Raw genomic sequence first — 25,879 nt, forward strand, 5'->3', positions numbered from 1 at the left:
TAACAGTAGAAAATATTTTATTACTTTTAGTTATTTTACATAAAATGCTTGGTTAGAATTCTTACAATTAAATTTCTATGTTAAAAATAATATAGTAAATGCCATTATTATACAGCAAGTAGCTACATAAGGAGACTTTCTTTCACCAATACGTGCACACTTCCAAAATGTTCCTAGCAACCTGAAAAAATACGAAATTCTTAAGACTTCTTGTGGAAGTGTTTTGGTATTTATATTTACGTTGATTTTTTGTTTTTGAAGTTGATATATGAAGTATGAAAGATAAATACGAACCCAGTTTTATTCCTGTCCATAATACTTGGGAAAAATGATCTCAAATATGCACAGGTACATATTAAAAGTAGAATAACTGATAGTAAACTTTGAAAATTGAATAGTGCACTCTGAAAAAGAAACAAAGAGTTATTTTTGATTTCTTTAGAGAAAAATACAATTATTATAAAGAAGTCAAATATATTAACCATTATGTTGCGTTTTATTAATTGGAAGTTTGTTATATTACAATTAAATTAAAAAGTGCTAAAAACAAAATTTGCGAACAAGAAAATATTGTGGTTTATCACCTGACATTGACAAATGACGTTTAAGGTTTTTTTCTTATTATGGCACTTTGGCTATATAACCATGGCCAGTGTCGAGTATATTATATTCGAGAAAAGGTATGCCCTTACGCGCTTCGCTTGGCTCATCTTGGCGGGGGCACTCCAGTGCCCCCAGATGGCCAGAAAACAATATTCTATATTACAATTTTCATCATCGTTTTTCTATATCGTCAGGTCCGTCAGATCTAAAGTCTAGTAAATGTCTGAGTATAAAGTCAATACAATCAAGCAGTCAAGTTAGTCGATTCAGTAAAGTGCATAGAGAGATATAATACGTATAATAAAACGGTAGACGCTTTACTGGAGTTTTGGAGGGAACACAAAATAGCACGTTTCTGGATGTTGCATTACTTTCCTATACTTGTACACGATAACGAATATTCAATGGTTAATATCCTACCAATATTTATTAGTGCGTCAAGAAAGTGAAGTAATTAAAAAGTGGCAACATCGTAGTGTCATCCCTTTCAAATCAATCTAAGAAAAAAGGGATGACTTATCCTTTTTTTCTTAGATTGATTTGAAAGGGATGAGTGAGAGTGACACTACGATGTTGCCACTTTTTAATTTCTTCACTTTCTTGACGTACTATATACACATTAAAAACCCAGATAACACAATTTTAAGAAAATATTACAAAAACACCACATCACTCTTTCACATTCCCGGCAAAACTTCACTTGAACTCCACGTTATTAAATACAGTTTGACAAGGCTTTATTTGAACGTGGCGAGAAAAGGAAATAAACGCTTCTGTCATAATTATAAAAACGTAATTTTTGACATAATGTGTTTGACAGTTCTCCTTTACCAGCAGCGCTCCCGTCAATGTCACCCACGTTCAAATAAAGCCTTGCCGAACTGTATTTTTCATAGACTTAATTTAAACTGGTATTTTTATCATTTTATTATATTTTTTATAGGTATACAGAAGCAGCAATAATTAATATTTTAATAATCCTCTTCATTTTGATGATTGGATGAAGTGAAGGTGTTATAGGACTAGGACGGTAGGCCGTAGGACCATTGTAATTACCCTGTGTGTAGTTATATAACTGGTAACTGGCTAGTGGCTACTGCCTACTAGCTGGTTGCCTCCAGGGAAGACAACGTTGGCGAACTGAATAAATGATAATCAAGGGTTTTGTCACGTTATAAAGTTAATCCGAATAAACGACCTAGGGGCTGGGCTGGGACTTGGATTGGAAGTTAGGACTCCCTCCGAATAAACGACCTAGGGACTGGGACTTGGGAGTTAGGACTCCCGGAAGTGTTTTACTTGTTCTACCGCAGTGGAGTTACACAAGGACCTTACAAGAACGGACGAACGTTGTAAGGAACTCAACTGTTTTTGTTATAATATTTTGTAAGTTCTAGTCTTTGCGAAGTCTTTGGCCTTATCTGGGGTCACGGGAGTGCCCCCCACGGGCCCCGCCAAGATGAGTCTGTATATTGTCTGTGTCATAATTTGTGTCAAGTTGCCAAAATATAAAAAAAACTAATGTCAAAAAAAATCAAAATATGTCAATTGAAAAATCGCAAATTCAGAAAATTTAATTTTATAAATACGAAATGAATGATAAATTAAAATAGATTTAAGTCTCTATATGTAGATTTTATTAAGTTCTATTGTTACTTTGATGTTAATGCTTCTTTTACCTTGAAAAGTTGAAATTATTACAGAACATGGAAGACGACAAGTTTGCATTGGTGGAAAAAATTATAAAAGATATTAACAATGTTCTTTCTAAATCCCCTGATGTGTAAGTAAAGTACGATTTCTTTACACTGCATAATTTATTTTTGCTGTCTTACTCAACTGCGTAATTCTTTTTCAGGTACACATTCGACATAATACCATTGGACAATAATCAACAAAACAAATCCCCTGTTTTATTCTTAGAAAATTGTTTGGGCTTAGAGTCCTGGTGTGTTAAGCACGTTTACATGTATTGCTATTCAGAATTAATAGACAAATTTTGCTACAAACAAAAAAGGCATGCAAAAAAGTTTTCTACAATAAACTCAGACCGTCTTGTTAGATTACTAAATGTGATACTCTTATTAAACCCAGATATAGGTACATTTTGGAATAAACGAAGGGACATAGTCCAAGATATGTTGCTGGACAAGATTTATGAATTACATTATTCAAGATTGATTTTGTCAAGAAAACCCAAGTGTAATGATGCATTTGCATATAGACGGTGGATTTTAGATAAAATTTTTCAAGGTAAACATTAAGTAATTTAAAAGAGTATACAGAAACACAATAAACTACTAAGATTTCAGCTAAGGTTAAGAAACCAACCCCGATTTTTTGGTGCTCACATGGATTCTTTCAATAATTATCATAGTCAGAGGTTATGCTAACCCAATGTGTTTTATTTATTGTTTCAGATGAATCTGTATCAAACATTGACAGCTTAGTAAATGACGAGTTGAATATTTGTGAATTAGCATCGGACAAGTGCCCTAATAACTACCACAGCTATTGCCACAGGAAGTGGTTGGTTAATAATCTAAAAACAGTTCCCAAATATACAAACATGGATTCTCTCTATGTCAAGGAATATAATTTTTCCGAAAGATCAACTTCGAAACACGTTTCTGATTACAGTTGCTTTCATTATCGACAGTTCTGTGTGAAAAATATATTACATCTTACCAGCAGTTCATGGAAGACCTTGAAGAGTTCTTTAGATATTGACCTCCGAAAAGTAATGGTCAGGATTTTAGCTGCTAACTTTCCAAAGGACACAACGGTACAAGCTTCAGAAGAAAACTTAATAGCATATTCTGAAGAGAATCTAATGAATCTACTACTCGCTTACACACACAGAAATTGTTATTGTGTGGTTGATTTTGTGCATTTGTGTCGAAAACTTGAGATTCTTTTCTATGAATTGTCAATTAATAATGAGTTAATATGTTTTTACAAACACCATGAAACATTGTGGTACCATCGGAGATTTATTTTGCATGAAATAATAGTTGTGATGTACGATCATTTCGGGCTGGTGAGGCATAATGGAGCCCTCGTCAAGAAAATGTGTAAAATGTGCAATAATATTGATATAAGACAAAAACAAAATAAAATAGTGAGATACGACAGCAACCGCATCTATTCCAGTGTTTTGTTCCAAGCTGTTATAACACATGAAATACGATTTATAAATGACAGAAGAGATGATGGTGATAATTATGCAGATAGACATCAAAAGTATCTTAAATTTGTTGAAGGTCTTAACAGTGTTTTATAAGTCACAACATTTCCTATCTTTTATCAGGAATTAGGATCTATATTATATATTTTTTCACTTAAACTATGTTTGTTGTAAGCTATAGTTAATTATCATTTTAGCCTTCTAATTATTAGTGTAAGTGATTTTAGTATTAAAGTAAAAGCAGTTGTGTAATTTAATAATCGAAACATTTGCAATAAGAAATTAATATATTTTATACAATAATAATATATTTAAGTATATTTAAAAGACATGTAGTGCTTCTTAAAATTTTCAAGGTATTAATTTTTAATCTTATATTATCAACAAAATATTTTATGTAATATTATTGTAATTATTATGTTATAACTTATACCATTTGAGAGTCGCTAGACGTGAGATTATCAATTTATGAATTCAAAATAATATATTATGCATATGATTAAACATGATTTTATTGTATCACCAGCTACGAATAATAAAAACTAATAAAAAGTAACTCCATCAAAAAACATGGTCCACAATTCTTGTCAAAAAAGTGTACCTTAGGTACACATTTCAATACATTTGCAATATTTAGGTGACCTTGAGCGTTACTAGGCTGACGTTACAAGACAGATCATAAGGAACCAAATTAAAAACTGTAATAGTATGGGAGTTACGATTCCTTAGTTTTTAATTTTCGTAGATCACCAGTCACTAAAGTTCTTTGAAGTAAAATGTATAGGTAGTACTAGAACATAGTCTGCGTTGCTGCCACATAAAATATAATAGCCCTCGCAGACTACAGACTTTTAGTCGCACGATAACCAAGTTGGGGTTTCAGTACATTATTATCGGCCAATACAAATCGTTTAGTGCGCGCACCTTCATACATTTTCGTACTGATTCAACTTACGATAAAACTATCGGCCGACTAAAAGTCTGAAGTCTGCGGGGGCTCTAAAGGTTGCATTTGATAATAATTAACAAGTGTACACACACACATACCTAGTCACGGGCGCACGGGTTGGTTGAACTAGGTTGAAGTTAATTCCTACTATTATCAAAAATATTTTTGAAAACAGAATATAGAATGTATTCTATCTCATTTTTTAATTAGATTAAAAACAATAATTTTCGGACAAGGAATAAATAGCGTCAAACTCGAACCTAGATGACGGGGGGCAGAAACCACCGACCATACCGCGATGTTCGATCATCATGTCGGATGTTCGGTTTCATCAGCGCTCAGCGCGGAAAGCCCTCCGTTCCCTTGATATCTAAAAGTCGAGTGGGCCTGGAATCCCTCCTATTGTGTTGAAAAAGTGTGCTTCAGAGCTGGCTCCGGTCTTGACGCGTCTTTTTCGGCTCTTCTATTCCTCTGGTATGGTCCCGGCTTCTTGAAAGACAGCCTTGGTGCACCCGATCCTCAAAAAAGGTGATCGCTGAAATCCTTCCAACTAAAGACTAATCGCTATAACCTCTCTCTTTTCGAAGATAATGGAATCCGTTATCAATAGCCAGCTTCTGCGATATTTGGACGTTGGCGTACCTAACTCATCGTTGGGCTTAGGCAATTGAGTCGAAGGGAGAGGCATTGGCTGTTAGTTTGGACATTACGAAGGCCTTTGATCGGGTTTGGCATAAAGCGCTGCTATCAAAGCTTCCATCATAAGGGCTGCCCGAGAAATTATGCAAGTGGGTCACAAGTTTCTTAGCAGACAGAAGCATAAAGGTCGTAGTTGACGGCGAATGCTCGGAAACTCAGTCTGTTAATGCTGGTGTCCCTCAGGGCTGTGTGCTATCGCCTACCCTATTCATACTGCATATCAATGAAATGTTACAGGCCAACGGCATTCATTGCTATGCGGATGATAGTACAGGTGATGCTGTATATAACGGCTCCCCCAATATTTCTCGGCTAAATGTCATTGAGAATCGAACGAACTTTTGTATAAAATAGAGAATTCATTGGAGAAAGTCTCTGAATGAGGTAGACGTAACTTAGTCCAATTCAACCCCGCCAAGACACAAGTCTGCGCTTTTACCACTAAAAAGTCACCAATGGTCGTATATCCTCGTTTTGAGGGCACATCTTTAACCATCTCCCATAGCATTGAAATACTTGGCGTTAACATATCAAGCGTAGTCCAGTTTCGATATCATCTAGAGCAAGGATGGCCAACCTTTTCGACACTTGCGCCAATACTCGGAAGTAGAATTTTACCCCCGGCCGCACTACCAAATTTTATGTATAAGACTCGTAGTGCGCGCCAGATAAGTCTGCGCACAGTCAAATCGGATACAAATTTTTCCTATTAGAACTTAGAGCTTAAAACAAAAAATGTACTGTAATAACTAATAAGCAAAGAAAACACCCCAGTCACGCGCTCAGTACGTTATTTTAAAGTCAACCCCACTTTATGTAGATAAAGCATGTGCTGATTTTAAAAGTAAAAGAAAAGAAGTGTTTAGTTTGCTTTTTATTGTAGGTAGGTATGATGAGGTAATTTTAGTATTATCTTTTTTTACTTGAAAAAAAAATGTGCTCGGCTCCGCGGGCCACAAGGTAACAGATGGCGCGACGGGCCGCATATGACCTGCGGGCCGCGTGTTGGCCACACTTGATCTAGAGGGTAAGGCTAATTTAGCCTCGAAGAAGCACTTCAGTCCGGACCAACGCCTACAACTCTACAAGGCGCAGGTTCGGCCTATATGGAATATTGTTCTCATCTCTGGGCAGGGGCGCCAAAATACCAACTGCTCCCTCTGAATCGTATCCAACGAAGGGCCGCTCGAATTGTTGACTGCCATAGTGTTTCAAACAGCTTGGACCCCTTGGAATTACGCTGAGATTTTAGCTTAGCTTAGCTTCATGACTGTGCATCCTCTATCGGTTGTATCACGGGGAGTACTCTGAGGAATTGTTCCGGAATCATACCACCTGCAACTTTTCGCCATCGTCCCACGCGAAAAATATACCATCCTCATCACCTTGATGAGTGGCAGTCTTCCATTGTGCGTTTCTCGCGTAACTTTCTGCCGCGCACTGTAAAACTCTGGAACGAACTGTCACCAGCAGTATTTCCGGACCTATTATACCACCTGCAAACCTTTAAAAAGAGAGCGTATTCCCTCTTAAAAGGCCGACAACGCACCTGCAGCTCTTCTGATGTTGCGAGGATCCATGGGCGACGGTAGTTGCTTTCCATCAGGTGACCCATTTGTTCATTTGCCCCCTTATTTCATAAAAAAGCTTGACCACAAATAGTTCGATCTCAAAGAACACCAGCCCGAAATATAGATGGCGTTGTATCAAGGGTACTGTAAACTCTGGACGAGAGTTAATATTCCTGATAGTATAACCAACGGGTCGTCGATACTAGAAACCCTTCAATGATTTTAAAGGCCTCCATCCCAAATAACTGGTATAAACTGGTTTTAATGGGGGTTTCCTAAATAATTTGTTTCTATGAACAATCGCAAGTGACCATCCATAAATATGTTGTAACTTGTATGTAGGTGGTCCAATTTTTTTTAATATTTTTCTTAAGTGGTATGGTAAATAGTCATGTCCTCCTTTTAGGTAGGTACTACTGTCGTTCTTTACCTGCTAATCATTGCCAAATAAAGTTCAACTTAAAATAAATTAGTTTAAAAGTAAAGGGAAGAAAACTGGTGAACGTTGGTAAGTTTGGTTTACAGTTAAAATGCATAAGAATGGTGTGTAATGTGGGTCAGGAGGCTTGCACATGAGTAACTGTGACATCACCCCCGTTTCTACCCTATAATACTTAAATTTAACCTCGAAAATGAACTCTAAGCTTTCACCTCAAGGTTGCAATTGCAGCAAGCTAGCTATGCACTTAATACGTTGTACAACGCGACTTTTTGATAACGTCACAACGATATCGCGTTTACGGTGTTCGATCGATATTCTTACTTCGGGTGTTTTCGGGAAACGTCGGGTGTTTCCGCGCCGCGGCACGTGTGAATTACGCAATAATGATTTCGACGAGCTCATTGACAAGGTGGCGATGATGGCCAAACCTTCGTCCACCTTTCTTGGCTTCATTGATAAAGTTTATACTAATTTGAAGTCTCCCTTATGTAATAGAATTAACCAAAGTTGTACCTGGTGGTCTTTCTCTGCATCTGAACGATTATCGCACTCGTAGCGCGTAGGTATTAGAAAGACTTAAAATATATCCTTCACGTGCCAGCTCCAATTTGCTGTCAAAATATTCTGGGGATATTCTTCAGCCCGCCCGCATTTTACAGCAAACACTTCCCGGTTTACAGCCTCCAATTCCAATGAGCTCGCGTGCTGGTTGAATGATGATGAGCGCCAAAATACTCAAAAATCTTGTAAAGGACATAAAAAAAATTTTATGCTTGGCTATGGTTACTAGAGACTAAAATTATACTAGCTAGTTAAGCTGCATGATCAGGTTTTAGCATAAACATGAAAATCTATGCTGACTGAATATCGTGTCAGTGCAACAGACTTCTAATATTCTGTGTCAGTAGCACTAGCCTAAACTAAACTTATAAAGCTGAATACTTTGTTTGTTTGAACGTGCTAATCGCTCGAACTACTGGACCTACTTTTACCTATGTAATTTAATGTCACTGATATAGAGTAGAAAAAGGAAGGAAGGAAACTGGATAGGCTACTTTTTGCGGGAAAATTTACACTTTCTTCGAATTCCTTATTTACGCGGACGGAGCCGTGCTGAAATGTGTATACTATGGTATAATATAAGCACTGCTTGCTAGTTTAAGTTTTTCATGTGTCCGCAACAAAGAAAATGCCTACCTCTGATACCTTCGTCGCTGTCGTAGTTCAAAACAATGCTTTTGACAAGCTTCTAGCTAATAACGAATTGAGTTATGAGTAGTTAACTGTAACTTTAAGTCTCGCGTATTTATTATCAATGGACTGTACCTACACTGGAGATTATACATAGAGTTTCTGTCCCTCGTTTTGTTTAGCTCATATTGAATTCGACAGAAGACAAAGACTGATTTGAAAAATAAATATATTGCTTATCACAGCAAACTATTATCGTACAAGAAAAGAAGATGTACAGGTTGTTAGCGTGAACACCGTTATCCTTAAAACCATCAAATGAGCCTGTCAAAATGAACAACTTTTTCTATGAGAACAATGCTGGGAATTAAATGATTATAAAACTATGAAAAACACAAATAATACTAATAATAGAGTCGTACTATGATTTTGCAAGCTATAATAAGGGTAGTGCATTCTCACATTGCTAATCTAGCAGGTAGGCTCAGTTCTGCAGCATATGCAGTCAGAAAAATTAGAGAAATTTCTGACGAAGACAAGGCACGATTAGTATATTTTAGTTATTTTCATAGTAGGATGTCATATGGAATCCTTTTATGGGGAAACGCTGCCGACATTAATATAATATTTGTGCTGCAGAAGCGAGCCATACGTTCTATTTATAAAATGTCTGCTTTAGAATCTCTGAGAGATAAATTTAAAGAAATTGGTATTCTAACTGTTGCTTCTCAATACATTTTGGACAATGTAATATATGTTAGAAAAAATATAAATAAATTTAAAGTTAAAAGTGACATTCACTGTAGAAATACTAGAAATAAGCACAAGCTGGACATGCCAGTGATCAGACTTAGTAAAGTCAGTAAATCTTTTAAAGGTCAAACGCCTTTACAATAAAATCCCAGAAAACGTTCAAAATCTTTCCATCAATAAATTTAAAAAAGTAGTCAACAAGCGTTTGTGTGCCAAAGCTTATTATAATATGGTCAATGATTTCATAGAAGATGGCACATCTTGGTAGTAGGATAGCTTCTTGCAAGGCTACTTCTACATTACTCGTATTATATTACTTACAATTATGTATGTTAACATTGTATATAATATTAAGTTACAAAATTGTAAACTTTATTTTAAAAAGAACAATTTTTCTCTCACTTTTTTGGTAAAAAGTGGGACCCGTGCGAGTTTCTTACGCCGGTTCTTCTCGCCGGGGTAGTTCCCGAACCAGTGGTAGGCATCAGGTAGAATTCTGAAATGAAATTTGATTCAAATTTACTCAGAAATAAAACATTTTTTATTTTATTTATTTTAGTGACGATGATGATGATTATTCTTATGAACAATAAGTTGTCCTAAGTTCTTGAAACAACGTCGAAATCTCCAAACATGTACCTATCTATGGGGAGGCCGGAGATCTGTATCTATCCAAAAGCACCATAGTAATATGTTCAATTTAAATTGAAATACTTCAGCTGAATCGTTATCACAAAGTCATCCAGATAAATTGTGGTTTTTAGTATAAATAGCGAGGAATTCCCTCGATTTCTTATGGATCCCATCATAAAGTTACCACTTTTATGAACATGGTACCAAATTCGGATTATACCCTTATACAATAGCAAAAAAAATCTTGAAAATCTGTCAACAGACGGCGAAGTGATCGTTCAACTATCTCTTATCTCTCATACAAAAAAATATATTATATATACAGACGAACATAATATAACCTCCTCCTTTTTGGAAGTCAGTTAAAAAAATGCCATCTTCATAACCATACAAATTGGCAATTTGTATGAGTATGACGACGGATTTTTTTGAGTTCCCAGCATTGTTCTCATAGAAAAAGTTGTTCATTTTCACGGGCTCATTTGATGGTTTTAAGGATAACGATGTTCACCCGAACAACCTGTATAAGATGCCAACTTCTCTCGTATTTTGCCCCGATTTTATGGAACGGAAAGCTAGGTCATCCAGACGCCATAGTACGCAATAGTGCGGTCTATAACCTTATTTCCAAACCTAGATTCACTAAATGGAGCAGTGCTGAGACTGCCATATTCATGCAAATTACACTCTCAATGTGGTTAGTAGGTTCATTGTAAGTGTTCATTGTAAGGGAGGATGAAGATCAAAATATGAATATCGTTCAAAAACTGCCCTTAAAGGTGGCTTTCGAATCTTTGCCGCGAGCGACCGCGACCACATTGCTTCATTGCGTTGCGTGGCGTTATTGCAACGGCTTAACGACTTGATGCATCTGCGTTGCGTTCATGTTGCGAAAACGCAATAAATGATATCACGCTCATGCTAAAACATTGCACCAATGGGCATTGTCCAAAAATAATCACATGTACTTTTTTTCGTTAAAATAGGGTATTTTAAGAATATAAATTAAATAATTTTGGAATTCATTGGCTAGTTTTTTCTCAATAAATTTTTAAAGTTTCGCTCTGACGTCATCATCGGCGGCCAATAATTGACCTCTGCAGTATGTTTTTTCCTTTTAATCTTATTTATAATGGCTGGTTCGTCAAATGCAAGTTCTCATTATGTGAAAGCTGATACAAGAAGCTTACCAAAAGTTCGAAACGTAATGTTGGTCGAATTTATTGCTAATTTAACGCCATTGAATGTCAAACAAAGGTTAAACATATTTGTTCAAAAATATAAGTAACTAATGGGTATTTTTTCGTTTATATACAGAAAAACGATGACTGACCTAATAAGGTCGAGGAATACCTCGAAATGTTTTTGTAATGAGCAAAATTAAAAAAAAAAATGGACAATCCCGGCCACAACGGTCCAATCAATGCACCCAGGAGATTCGGCAGTGCTTCGTTTAATCGTCGTCGGTTAAAAGTTGAAACATCGCATATTTTGATTTATTTGATGTGATAGCGGCAACAGAAATACATTATTTGGGAATAAACATGGACTAAACAACAACAGGGAACAAACGGGACCCAAAGGATCCACTGTGATTATAGCTGGTACATAATATAATGTACATACGTGGGTGCATGGCCGTGCGTGTAAGTTAGTGCGTTCAGAGCTAGAGCACAGGATTATTAAACACTACTCAGATTATTAAACTAGCTTACTTTCGTAAGCTAGAGCGAGGGTTTTCATGACAACGATGTACATAGTATTAAAGCTTCTGTCAGATGTTAGCACATTCCTAGCGAAATCAAACCCACGTCCTCCGAGTCGAGAGCGTCTTTAAACGGTAGGAACTATTAAAAATAAATTAAACAAAAGAAATCTAAAGCAAAAACCAATTCTACCACGTCAGGAAGGAGTTAATTAACTTTTTAATCCGTATGGCGCAAAAGTTTTATTGTTACTGGTCTTTAAATTATGTAAGAATTGTACAAATGACCTCATTAAATATTAAAAAAGTTCAAAACAGTTTTTCCGCGGGATTTGAACCCCCGTCTGCTACCCCGAGCTACTATCACGTACACCACTGGGCCAGCGTCTCGATAATTTCGGGGAAAGTTTACCTCTTTGTTCGAAAAGTCGATACCGAGATTAGGTAAGACGGCGGTTTACGCGTCCACCAGGATCGTAAATAGCGGGGGGCTCGGCTAAAAACGTCCGAGGACTAGGCCAGTGCAATAATTGCAGCCGGCCGGGCCCGATCGATGGGAGGGTATTTACCTCGCCGGGCGAAAATAATCCGGGTGCCGGTGATGTCAGAGCGGCGGCAGCGCGCCTGCGCAGACGGCGGCAGCGTAAAAATGTGTGGATGCGCTTTCGAAGCCTTATTACGATCCGAGCCGAGCGAGCTTTCGTCCGCGCCGCGAGTGCTTCTGTGTGACAGTGCGATATCCGTGCCGGCCGTTGGCATGGCCGGGCCGTAGATGGCTGATGGGCGTCGCGCGGGGGGCTATGGCGGGCGGCCGGTGAGGCGCCGGCCCCGCCGACCGGCCCGAGCGGCCGGGGCGAGCGCCCCACCATGTCCTTGCTCAGCGTCACAGGTAATGCCTCAACTGACGGCCCCACACAACCGTCCGACATCCAACCGCATTCGACGAAACGAGACCTATGCTCCCAGACTTTTAGAAGCACCAGATTTCTAGAGGCTCTATGCTCCTGAATTAACAGGCACCAGATTTTGTGTAGTCAATGTTGAGTAATCAAGATTATGCCATGGTCCAGTTCTGTCGAATGTCAGACACAAAACATAATATAACAACAAAGTAAAACATAATCATTACATTTTAGCACAATAACAAATTCAGTCACAGTTTTATTCATCGTGCTCGGAATTATCGACCACATAATGGGTTAGGTTAGGTTAGTTTCTGACTGAGTAAACAAATAATGATCTTATCGCGATACGCAAAAAGTATTACATTATGTATTAAACATTAGTTATCGCGTCAGAATTTTCATTCCCAACATTTTCACGTCATTTTCCCGCCAGATTTCGTCGCTACTCCGTAGCTTTCATCGATTCTTGTTACTTTTAGGTGTAGTGTACACTAGAGTCACAGTTTACTGTGTGTAAAATATTGTATGTCACGACTTATTGTAACTATGTTAAATATTGTATGTCATATTTTGTTAATATTACACGTAATACACATAACTAATGTTATTTCACTGTTTTACTGTATTTTGATGTTTTATGAACATGAAGATAATAACAACCTAAAATATGTGTTTAATAATAATAATAATTCTAATTATAACTTTATTTTATCGATTGACATAATGTGTACATGTTATTAATATCAATAACATGTCATCAATAACATCAATACAAGCATAAACGTCTAAATACTTACAAACTTTCATATAACAACTTCAATTACTTATAATATGAAGCATATAAATAGCTCGGTATAGTAATATGTAGCTACTTTACATTCTTTTGACAAACTCACAAGTATTGGTCGATAAGTAGGTCATAAACGAAGACGTGAGTGGATGAAGTGGGTAAATAACATTTTACAACAGAGTTTCTCAAACTTTCGGCTCCACGAACCCTTGTTAAAATGTCCAGTGACAGCGAACCCCTTACTGACTACTTAAATAAATTCGTAGTTTTTATTGGAATAAAAGGTAACACATAAAGTGCGAAACGTCTTTCTAATATTAATGTGATGGGTGTGCTTATTTCATGTCGTAAATAGATTCAATGTTAGGAGTAATTTTGGACAATTTTAACCTTAATTTTGACTCGGTATCAAGTCGATTTGTGTATTTAGTTTTTATTATGAGTCATGACCGTGTGAAAACCTACTCTCACATAAGTATATTGTAGCAAAGGGTAAAAGGAAATTCATTGCTTTGCATGAGTGTTCAAAATACTTTACTTTGCCTGTCTAAAATCTATCAAAGACATCATTTTGAAATCAGCTTGAAGAGTTTCATCTACGGACATTTCTCGTTCGTAAAACTAGAAATTATGCCAGCCAGTTATCATTTTACATTGCGTAAATCTTATCGCGAACCCCCTGTCGTCGAATGGCGAATCCCTAGAGGGGTTCGCTTACGCCACTTTGAGAAACCCTGTTTTACAACATAAGAGCAATTTCTCTTTTTTCCTTTATAATTTTAACAGACCTTTTAATGTACCTACTTCATCATGCTTATAAATCTTATAATACATCTAAACATAGAATCCACATTTTTTTAATTTCAAATTATTTTCGCGGTTCTAAAAGCCTCTGTTTATGCAAAAAACTACAGTTTAAATTATTAGTTACCTACTTCATCCACTTACGTCTTCAAACACGTTGCGTGCTCCATATCTTTGATATTTCTCAAAGGTTTACTGAGCTTAATATTAAGATTTAGTAAGTCGACTATAGCTAGTTTATGATCAATGTATTATGGCTCGGTGGTTATAAAACAAATTGAATTTAATTTTAGCCTCTTACCAGACTAAAATAATTTTATACGCGTTTTTAGTGCTGTGATTTTGTTACTATGTATAGGTTAACTTTTTTAACAGCGTAAGTACTTTATGTACAATTTTATAATTATACGATTGTTTAAAGTTTTATTCATTTAGGGTGGATTGCACCAGAGGCGTGGTTAAAGTTAAAGTTATGGTCAAAGTTTTGGTTACAGTTAAGGCTAACTTTAACTTTCACCTTAACTTGGACCACAGATTTTGACAGATGACAACTGGTCTGACAAGGCTATAAATGAACGTGGGCGGAGGCGCTGCTGGTAAAGAAGAACTGTCAAAAATGGCGTTATAATGACAGTGTTAGTTCTTTTTTTCGCCACGTGCACTTAAAGCCTTGTCGAGCTCTATGGTTATGGTTAAATATTGCGTCCATTTTTGACTTTAACAAAAGATTTGACATTTTGCATTGTAGTTAAAGTTAAAGTTACAGTTATAGCTAAAGTAAGTTGGTGCAACCCACCCTTAATTTATTAGACTACTTCGTGTATATTACTCCATATAGAAAATAATATAAACTAGAAATAAAGAGTAAGAATATTTTTTAGTATTTTATTGAGAATTTTTTTACACCTATTTTCCGTGGTTGGGTTTGCTGTTCTTTTATCAAAATGTGTAGTTTTTAATTTTTTATATCAATTTTCTAGTCTTAGTTTAGCAGTTCTTATCGTTAATTCATGATACGTGCATACTTATAGTAAGCTTACTTACTAAAATCTGTTGTACACTAAAATCCCATATATCTTATATGATAATAGAAACAACTTTTAAGTACTAAGTACGTATGAGTTAAGTACAAAATATACATTAATGGCTATGCATTGGAGCCAACCACCACTTATATCATCTGTATTTTATACGAATTGTTCAAGAGTCACTGCAATCTAGGCCTCCTCCAAAAAAGAACATAAAACCCTACAATAACAAATATGCATTGGATTCTTACCACTTGAGTATTTTATACAAATTGCTCTCGGCTCGCAGGCCAGTTTCTTCCAAAAAAGAACGTAAAAACAAGAATCGAAAGATATTCTGATCACATGAACCGAGAACGAAAATCTGACCAGAATTCGGAATCGCGTCTTTTCCGGACTTTTCAGGATATATTCGAGACAAGATGAAGATCGCAACTCCGTTGCGCCAACATTCGTTTATCGCGCGGGAACCGTTTGTTTCCCAGGATAAAAAGTATCCTATGTCCTTTCCTGGGACTCAAAGTATCTCCATGCCAAATTTAGGCAAAAAACCGTTCAGTGGTTTGGGCGTGAAGAGGCAATAGATAGACAGACACACTTCGCATTTATAATATTACGTAACAGACGATTTTATCAAAAACGCATCAAGTTGAACGACCGCTTTAAAATATAATTCGTGTTTATTCTGGTAACTACAACAGTTTGGGCACCAAAACGCCGCAGTACGTCTGCGTAATGTAAAACGGACCTTAGCACTTTACATTTGGGTTCAAATTGTATCGTCGCAGGATAATCACGCTAGAGTTGCAATTCAGTAGCGGACAATAACAGTTAAGTTGTGATTAATATGCGCTTTATTTAGGCGTTTCCCGGGTCGGGTCAGGGTTAGTTAAGATGATTCATCATTATGAATCCGCGGCTCTGCCAGAATTTTTATACAATTGAAGCGAAATTGCGAATGCTCTCGATATTTTACCTTATTTTATGAGAGCAACGAAGTCTATTCGATTTTTTGTGATATTTGGATCGTAATCACAATATTCATCGAGTGTATAGTCCAACGTTTAATTAGTATAATGGATCGTTTTAATCGAAAACGACCTTATTAATTTTATTTTCTAAGAAATTTCATCCTAGTTTTCCACAGATCGAATTCTATTCATCACAAATGAGTAGCCACCTTATTGTTATTCTAGTTTACATTGATAAGTGACAAAAAATTATACGCTATTAAATATTATAAATGTCACAGTTTGTTTGTTTACAAGCCATTTTAAAACTCTTCATCATGCCTTTTTTGTTTACAATATTTACGGTGTTCCCAACAATTTACATATTGCATTGAAAAATCGCATAGGTAATGATGCAAGTTCACGAAGGCAAAGATATTTAATACCCGCCGATAAAAAGTCCCTGCCAAGAATGCTCCAAGTTGAAATGCGCCATGGAGTCCCCGATATCAAGTAAAGGGGTCATGCCCTATATCGCCAGTTTCTTGCTCACCTTTCTTTTCTTCATTCGAAAAATAAAAGGATTTGTGACTTTCAAACGAAATAATAGAAATGTTTTCAGTAGGTTTAGTTCGTTTTTGTGATAAATATAATCAAATATAGAAAGAAGATAATGAGTACTATTTTGAGGGTAGATAAAAATTAATTAAATTTGAATTTCGAATTTTGAACTTCCCAAATTAAAAATTATAAACCTGTAACACTGCGGTTACAACTTACAAGATAAGTTAAGTGAGTTATAATTAATGAATCTTCGGGTAGTTTTAAAAAACTTCAGTAACTGTCACCTCAGTCTAGTGAAAGCAGCCAAAAAGTCGTAGGAAGAGAGCTCGCGAAAAAGTCTGTAAGTTTTTAAAACGTTATTAAGTACTAATTTAATGGTAAAGTTTCTAAAGCTTATTTTGTACCATAAATTTTTGTTAGGTTATTTCGTACTTTTATAAATAAATAAATAAAAATAAATAAATTAATAAAAACAAACACCGATTCAAAACTAATAAGCGTCCGCCGTCCGGAGTCACGATGCAATATTATTTAACCGTTGTAATCACTGGATATTGCTTACATACTTTCATTTCAAGTAGACAAATCCAATGATATTCTACTTATACAGATATGTTACGTCCATACTATTTTCCGGCTTAAATCTCTTCCGAACAATTTTCAAATTCAAAATTGCAAACATTGACAAATTTGACAGATAAGTGAAACAAAAGATACGAAAAACCATTTACATAAAAGAATCAGTTCTATTTTTAAACGTCGAATGGTATCGCTGTCTCTTTCTTCGCCTGAGCTATGACGAAAATTCGATTTTTTCCAGATTGTTCGAAAAAATAATTGAAAATGTAAATAATCGAGGTATTTATTGCCATCAAGACATGTGGTAAGAGATTCCATGTGTTTTGTTTACTTTCGAGTCATAATTGGTACATTTTCGATTCACGCACGACGTCATTTTCAATTTATTTAGGTAAGACAAGACGCAGCACGTTCGTGACTGCGCTTGATGCAGACTAACAGACGGCCCAATTGGGCCGTATTTAAATCTTCACAACGCGCGCGGTAGTAACATCTGCTTTGAGTTTTTCATCATTGGACAAATCCGAATTTTCCAGAACTGAGTGGCGCGGCGTGATGATTGCTATTGTTCCCGTTCTCCATCATGTTAGATTTCAAACAAAAAACGTGATCAATATGTCGAATGCTAAATCGATGTCACAGACAGATAGACCGACGCGCAGGAACGTCTAAATAATAACATCCCTCTTTTTTGGCGGGGGTTATAAACGATCTGAAATTGAACGTGTGTAATTGAAGCTTAAACACTTGGCCTACAAATGATAACATTGTAATGGGTTTAAAAACTAATTTTAGTGATTACACAAATTAAGTGTGTTTTGATATTGAATGAACTGAACTTCAAGAAGTTTTAAGTGCATAACTTTTAGGAGTAGGCACTATGCCTCTATTCCTTTGTAGAAAACATCACAACGCCAATGAATCTCACTCCAAGGAAATCGACAGAGAAATCAAAGAATGGATAAAATCTTATAACAATGTAAGTACAGTTTCAAATATTTAAAACACGGGATTTTCACGGGACCCTCTTGGATTCCTCTTGCGTCTCAATATACCGTACCCTTGTTTCTTCATAAAGCCAACTCATAAGGTATAGCTAGGCAGAGTCTTGCGTCAACACACTTTGACATTGGCCATTCATTAAGGAGCCATTTGAAAAAAAACCGGCCAAGTGCGAGTCGGACTCGCGCACCGAGGGTTCCGTACAAACCTGCAAGGTTTACAAAGTTCGTTCATTACGACAATCGAGTCATAACTATGGTATTTTTATTGCAAAATGAAATTCATAACAAAATTTAAGGTTTTCGGAATTTTTCCTTTATGTGTGCTATAAAACGTTGCTTCATGCCAAATTTCAAGATTCTAGGTCGACTGGAAGTACCCTTTAGGTTTTGATTCCCTTGCGAGTACTTGCGAGTTTCAAAATATGCAGCTTAAATTGCTGTTTCTTTTGATTGCGTTGACATAGAAGTTTGACTTTGTTACAGCTTAAAGGTATTATAGACCTGAGTATTTGGTATGAATTTCAATTTAATACCTCTACGCGTTTATGAGGAAATGGGTAGTAAGTTTAAAATTATTAAAAAAATATATATTATGTGATGTAACTAAAAATTTATGGTTTTCGTAATTTTTCCTTTATCTATGCTATAAGACGTTGCTTCGTACCAAATTTCAAGATTCTGAGTTCACGGGAAGCACCCTGTAGGTTTTGATTCCCTTGCAAGTGTCGAAAATTTGCGGCATAAACGGCTGTATCTTTTGATTGCGTTGGCTTAGAAGTTTGATTTTTTCACAGCTTCAAAGAACAGTAGACCTGAGTAATTGATATAAATTTCAGCTTCATACCTCCACGCGTTCCTGAGAAAAAGGGTCTTGACAGACGGACGGACGGACAGACGGACAACAAAGTGATCCTATAAGGGTTCCGTTTTTTCCTTTTGAGGTACGGAACCCTAAAAAAAGAAGAAGAAATACAAACGCTGTGTAAAATGGCGCTTAGATGAGCGAGTCAGATAGTGAGACAACAGGCAACTAACAGTCTTATCGCTTGTCGACACTTGTTGATGACTCATGTCTCGATACCAAGTGATTCTAATTTATTGTTTCACTCTAATAAGCTCGATTTTTCACTCGGTCACGACGAAGTCGGAGAGGTTATGACTTGGAACAATTTTTGGGGGTTCCGTACCCAAGGCTAAAAATGGGAACCCTATATTACTGAGACTTATATGTCTGTCAGTTTGCGTGTCTGTTTCCAGGCTGTATCTCAATAACTGCTACTAGACTACATTTTTAAATGTTTGTTCCATCGCGGCACCTAAAGTTTTGATACGATATTGAATATAAGGGGTTTCTTAGATTTGTATAGAATTACGAGTAACATTAGGTACCATTAGATTCGAGTTATAATTTCAGATTTTTGTAGAATTTCTGACGCCGTTGAAAAGAAGGAGAAACTTCTGATTATCATAAGTTTAACTTATCCACGGCGCTCTTGCTTACCTAACGTTTATATGTTAAAAATCGATAACTAACAGCTCTGATATGAATAGATAAAATCCTGTCTAAAGCCTCTGAAACTTTTTTTTTGAAACATACATAGTTTTTATTTACATTTTTATCTTATCTTATATCTTTAAACGAGCAATTCTCCAACGATTTTCATGAAATTTAGTATATAGGGGGTTTCGGGGGGCAATAAATCGATCTAGCTAGGAATCATTTTTAGAAAATGTCATTTTATTCGTGTTTTACCGAATACCGAAGCAAAGCTCGGTCAAATAGCTAGTAATGTTTAATTTTAGCTAAAATTATTAGTCTATTAGAGTTAATATTGAAGTAGAAGTGAATTGCCAGCCAAAAAATGTGTCAATAACTTTACTACTTAGTTATAATAATCGTGAAATATTATTTGGACGTCGTCAACTACGACAAAGTATGCGATCTACCGAAATTTAACATCTCTAGCAACCATATTTTATCCAAATAAATATAATTTCATTTCATTTCATTTGCATTAAGTAAATCATGCGCCTTAAAATTGTGACACAAAAAACTTATTTACTTTTCGCGATTAAAAAGGTTTTTTAAAAATAACCCCGCCATTGTTTTGTATGTGGTACGAAAGTCAGGTGTGCTCGGTATCTGTGTCAAGATGGAACATTTTAAAAACGCGCCAAAGCATAACACTGGGGGCTGGCATTGTAAAATACACCCTACACCGTAGAACACAAGTTTGAGTTTGTAACGAGCGTTAGTTACATACGAAAATCGGTAAATAAAAAATGAAAACAAGTGTTCAGAGCTCTACATATAAGTCAATAAAACAACTCGCGTACAGTAATTATAGCAATGCTTATAGTCCAAGTAGTCTATAGTTTTTCAAATATAAACAAGCAACGCAAAGTTTTCCAAGCTAGAAGCTATTTAAAGATGTTGAACTTAGGTAAAAATGAAGTCGACAAAGTCCAAGAGCAATCATTGTAATAGCTATGCATTTTCTATATTTTTTTTCTCGGATTACCTTACAATCTTCTATTGTAGAAAATAAAATCTAAGTAATTGGTAAAGCTGGATTTTACTTGCTTTCTTTGGACCAACTAATTATTATATTTACGCCGCATTGACCTGAGATACCATCGATAGTCGTTTTGTGAAAATATAATGCCTTGCTTTTTGCAAATACATTAGAACGAGATAAAAACGTCATGATACTCGTAAACCTTTTTTTTATGAAGTAAGGGGGCAAACAAGCAAACGGGTCACCTGATGGAAAGCAACTTCCGTCGCCCATGGTCACTCGCAGCATCAGAAGAGCTGCAGGTGCGTTGCCGGCCTTTTAAGAGGGAATAGGGTAATAGGGGAGGGTAGGGATGGGAAGGGAAGGGAATAGAATATGGTAGGGGATTGGGCCTCCGGTAAACTTACTCACTTGGCGAAACACAGCGCAAGCGCTGTTTCACGCCGGTTTTCTGTGAGAAACCTTAACCTGAACTAGTTTAGTACTTAGAGAAGTTAATTCATAGGCAGATACTTCGCGCTACGTAATTAGGTCGCGTTATGTCAAATCCAGCCGACTGATCACGGCATACATTGATTTACCATAATCCGACCAAACGAAGTGTCACGTGCGTCCATCAACTGCCTATGAATAAATTTCTTCGATGGCAAATCAGGGGGGTGAGCCAAAATCTTTTCGTTTTCGCTTCGTTATAGAATCGCCGATGAAAATGTATGGAATTGACATAAGCGTTCGTTAATATGACGTTGACGTTCGACTCGTCTTATGTCAATTCCATACATTTTGATCGGCGATTCCATAACGAAGCGAAAACGAAAAGATTTTGGCTAAATGGCCAGGTGATATTTAAGGCGTAAACAACACACCTACACAACTTATTAATATAAAACCGAATTACATTAATGTCTAAATAACAATCTCTAATACAAATTGGTAAAAAAACGTTTAATAAATATTATTTCCCGCGGCTGCGAAATCGTACATTATGTTCAGAGCGTTTAACCTTTTGCGAGTTAAAATGTCACCTCCCACGTCGGCCTACGCAGGACGAAAGGAACTGAACTTAACTACAGAACAATATAGAATCATAACATTCACTGAGAGGTATCTAAGGTATGTTATGATTACATTACACACCCAATAAGGTCCATAACATAAATCTACACTAATATAATAAACTGGTAAGGTTTATTTTAGTTTGTAGGAGGTAATCTCTGAAACGACTGGTCCGATTGCAAAAAAATTAACGCCGATAGGAAGCTGTTGTGTTCCTGAGTGAAATCTATACTAATATTATAAAGCGGAAGAGTTTGTTAGTTAGTTTGTTTGTTTGTTTGTTTGTTTGTTTGTTTGTTTGAACGCGCTAATCATAGGAACTACTGGTCCGATTTGAAAAATTATTTCAGTGTTAGATAGTCCATTTATCGAGGAAGGCTATAATAGGCTATATTTTATCACGCTAAGATAAATAGGAGCGAAGAAATAGAGGAAAATGTGGAAAAAACTAGGGGAAATTATTTGAAAAGGCTTATTTGAACGCGCTAACCTCAGGAACTACTGGTCCGATTTAAAAAAAATCATTCAGTGTTAGATAGCCCAGTTATCGAGGAAGGCTATATTTTATTACGCTAAGACTAATAGGAGCGAAGAAATAGAGGAAAATGTGGAAAAAATGGGGGATTTTTTTTGAAAGGGCTTATCTCACGAACTACTAGAGAATTTTTTTGTTAATATTTGGATCAGATAAGAAGTAGACCACGTGAAAGATCATAGGCTTTTTTGTGGGCTAATTTTTCTGTGAAATATCTAAATGACGCGGGCGAAGCCGTGCGGAACGTCTAGTATTTAATAAAATAAAGCCTATTTCGCTCAGAAAAAACATAACTCTTTATACAATATATTACATATATATAAAAAGTTCTGTTTTGTTTTTATCAAATTATGTCGTTCTCAGAATTCCACGCGGGCGAAGCCGCGGGCAAAAGCTAGTATATTATGCTAGCGGCCAGCTAGCTCGCGACTATACCGACGAAAAATTACATGATTTGTATTTATTTTATCTGCTGGAAACGCAAAACGTAATACAGTCCATAATAATATAAGAAAAAAACTTACAAGCCTATGTTACAAATAGACAAAAGAAATAAATCTTTGTACCTAAAATTGTTAAAATTTATAACAAGCCTGAAAGATATAATGTAGTACAATTAGCTTATTTAATATTAACATTAGTATTTGTTTGTAGGGTTCCGTACCCAAAGGGTAAAAACGGAACCCTATTACTCAGACTTCGATGTCTGTCCGTCTGTCTGTCTGTCTCCAACAACTCAAGAACGGTAATAGCTAGAGAGTTGAAATTTTCACAGATTATGAATTTTTGTTGCCGCTATAACAAAAATACTAAAAATAAAATAAATTAAATATCCCATACAATAAACGTGATTTTTTGCCGTTTTTGCTCGATATCAACGATGGTAACGCGTAGGCACCTGAGATGTTCACAAATTACCTAATTGTATTTATACTTCAATAATTAATAATAAAAATTAAAATAAAATTAATACTTAAGGGGGGCTCCCATACAAAAAATACAATTTTTGTTCTATAATGGTACGGGTACAACTCGCACTTGGCCGATTTTCTACTACTTAGATGTTGCCCACAACTTCGTCAAGCTGAAATTCGTTCATCGCGCGAGAACGGTGGATTTTCTCGTCATAAAACTAAACGATGTCCCTTTGCAGGACTCAAGGCACTTATCTGCATACTAAATAAAAAATTCAGCGGCTTAAGGGGACTACTAACGCAAAAAATCAAACATCGTCCTTCTCTCTTCGCGCTCACGCCCGTCTTTCTGAGTTGCCAGTTGAAAAATGTCGACGCGGAATCATCGCCAAGTTAGTTTTTTCTTAATAACTCGATAAATATGCAACATTTTAAAAATCCGCTAGGTCAGTGTCTCAATGATAGAATTTTATACAATGTGTTAAAATATTAATTTAGTTTAATGCACGGTTACGGCAATATATGAAAAATCCTTGAAAATTAGATGCATCTTTGTGATTTTTTCTATCGAGAAAATTTTAAGATATCGTGTTTTCGCTCAGATTAAATTCTTGGAAATATAATGTAGTATCTATATTTAGAAAATGTAACAATTCGGGGCTTATTTTCAAGTATAAAAATGAATTATAAAATCAACGATTTTGGGTTAATCGCTTCCTTAAGCATAAAGAGATAACAGAGAGACAAACACATTTTCGCATGTATAATCTTATCTTATCTTATATAAAGTTCTCGTGTCACAATGTTAGTTACCGTACTCCTCCGAAACGGCTTTACTGATTTTTACCAAATTTTATATGCATATTCAGTGGGTCTGAGAATCGGCTACTGGGTACTTTTTAAATTGATAAGTGCATTTGTTGAATAAATAATAGTAAATTATATATAGCAAAACAACGTTTGCTGGGACAGCTAGTATTAGCATAAATTTAGCATTCCCATTACCCAAGCCTTTTTAAGCCAAAAAGCGTTTTGTCCATTATGTATTGCGTATAGCGGTATATTCACAAAATCACAATCTCCATTAAAATATGGAAGCCATAAATTATTATTATCAGGATTTAAGCAAATCACACGGCGAGACACGGCCATAGTTTCGTACATTAGCATATTTATAAGGGCCTAAACGCGCGTCTACAGCTGCCCGGGACAGAGATATAGTCATGTAGATGCGTCACTGTTATTATAGACATAGCTAGATATTGCAAGATAGATTGCCAGTACCCCGACTACCGGCTAGCGTTATTTTAAATAGTTATTTCGCGGTATATTGCTAAAAATAATAATATACTAAATTGTATCGTTATTTGGTTTCATACGCTACTTCGGGAGAATATCTGATGATTCTCAGACCAATCTGATATGTACACAAATTTTTTTTAAAATTTAACCGTTTCGGAGGAGTTTGGCAATAATTATTTTGAAACGTGAACTATGTTTATTATTAAATTGTTCATAATTTTTGAGACTATTACCTTAAAGTAACGTAGGTATAAGGAATTTGAAGAAGGTTTGTAAGACTTAACTATTTTAATCATTATAAATTGGTGATTGTATCCCAAATGCGACAACCCATTTGGGATACAATTACACTCGAAAAACATAAACTCCTTAAAACCCTTCAAAATAATGCTAGTAAGCGTTAAAATTCACTGCGGTCTCTACCCTTTTGAGTCCGCATTTCAAGTCTTCCCTTAACAATGTTGAAATTTTGCACACAAAAAGTTAATCAAAGTTAAATTAGCAGCGTGCAAATAGGGTGAAGTTGGGGACAGTACTGTTACCACGTCGTTTGTAGCTTCCGTGCGTACTGCCAGGAAATTAAATGTTTAGCACCATATTGTAAATGGTGGCAATACGTTCCTCTAAACATTGTTACATTAAAATTGTATCTTTAAATATATTTTATTAATCTATATATATAAAACTCAAAGGTGACTGACTGGCTGATTGACATAGTGATCTATCAACACACAGCCCAAACCACTGGACGGATCGGGCTGAAATTTGGCATGCAGGTAGATGTTATGACGTAGGTATCCGCTGAGAAAGGATTTTGATCAATTCCAACCCCAAGGGGTTCAAATAGGGGATGAAAGTTTGTATATTATACTTATATTATACTTCTTAACGCAAGCGAAGCCACGGGCAAAAGCTCGTTTATTATATTTCATAATTAATTATATTTAAAACTAGCTGAAAGCCGAGCTTTTTGAGGGCTCGCGTCGTCACACCGTGACTGATTGATGTTAACACATCTACATATAAATAAAAATTACTGTGTTAAAGCACAAATCAATGGGCGTGATAGTTTTTCCATAAAGTGTACAACAAAATGTCCAGGTTGTGTGATATACTATTATCTTGTATAATTATTGAACAGTGTACAGACCTAATGCTAACGTCAAAACGTCAAAATAAGAATAAGAACTGTTCTT

The 25,879-nt window shown here is 35.9% G+C and overlaps 3 protein-coding genes across 4 annotated transcripts in view; 2 read left to right on the forward strand and 1 right to left on the reverse strand.

Moving 5' to 3' along the window:
• Positions 1–567, reverse strand: LOC121734388 (protein kish-A). Its single transcript, XM_042124983.1, has 3 exons — positions 483–567; positions 295–404; positions 1–181 (listed from the first exon to the last, which is right to left on the reverse strand). The coding sequence occupies exons 1-3, from the start codon at positions 483–485 to the stop codon at positions 76–78; spliced, it is 219 nt and encodes a 72-aa protein (XP_041980917.1). The 5' UTR covers positions 486–567; the 3' UTR covers positions 1–75.
• Positions 568–1,655: 1,088 nt separating this feature from the next.
• LOC121734380 (protein prenyltransferase alpha subunit repeat-containing protein 1) lies at positions 1,656–4,058 on the forward strand. 2 transcript variants are annotated; one of them, XM_042124955.1, is made up of 4 exons: positions 1,656–1,662; positions 2,292–2,386; positions 2,462–2,856; positions 3,024–4,058. In XM_042124955.1, the coding sequence occupies exons 2-4, from the start codon at positions 2,310–2,312 to the stop codon at positions 3,884–3,886; spliced, it is 1,335 nt and encodes a 444-aa protein (XP_041980889.1). In that variant the 5' UTR covers positions 1,656–1,662; positions 2,292–2,309; the 3' UTR covers positions 3,887–4,058. The 2 variants fall into 2 exon arrangements, with proteins under 2 accessions (XP_041980889.1, XP_041980888.1); XM_042124954.1 differs by lacking the exon at positions 1,656–1,662 and having other exon boundaries at positions 2,202–2,386.
• An 8,301-nt stretch (positions 4,059–12,359) lies between these two features.
• LOC121734469 overlaps positions 12,360–25,879 on the forward strand; it is a 131,842-nt gene continuing 118,322 nt past the window's right edge. The window contains exon 1 of the mRNA XM_042125081.1: positions 12,360–12,622. Coding sequence (XP_041981015.1) covers positions 12,601–12,622 — 22 coding nt within the window. The 5' untranslated portion in view covers positions 12,360–12,600. The remainder of the gene's footprint in view (positions 12,623–25,879) is intronic.

This window comes from Aricia agestis, chromosome 15 (genome assembly GCF_905147365.1).
Source record: "Aricia agestis chromosome 15, ilAriAges1.1, whole genome shotgun sequence".
Classification (NCBI taxonomy): Eukaryota; Metazoa; Arthropoda; class Insecta; order Lepidoptera; family Lycaenidae; genus Aricia; species Aricia agestis.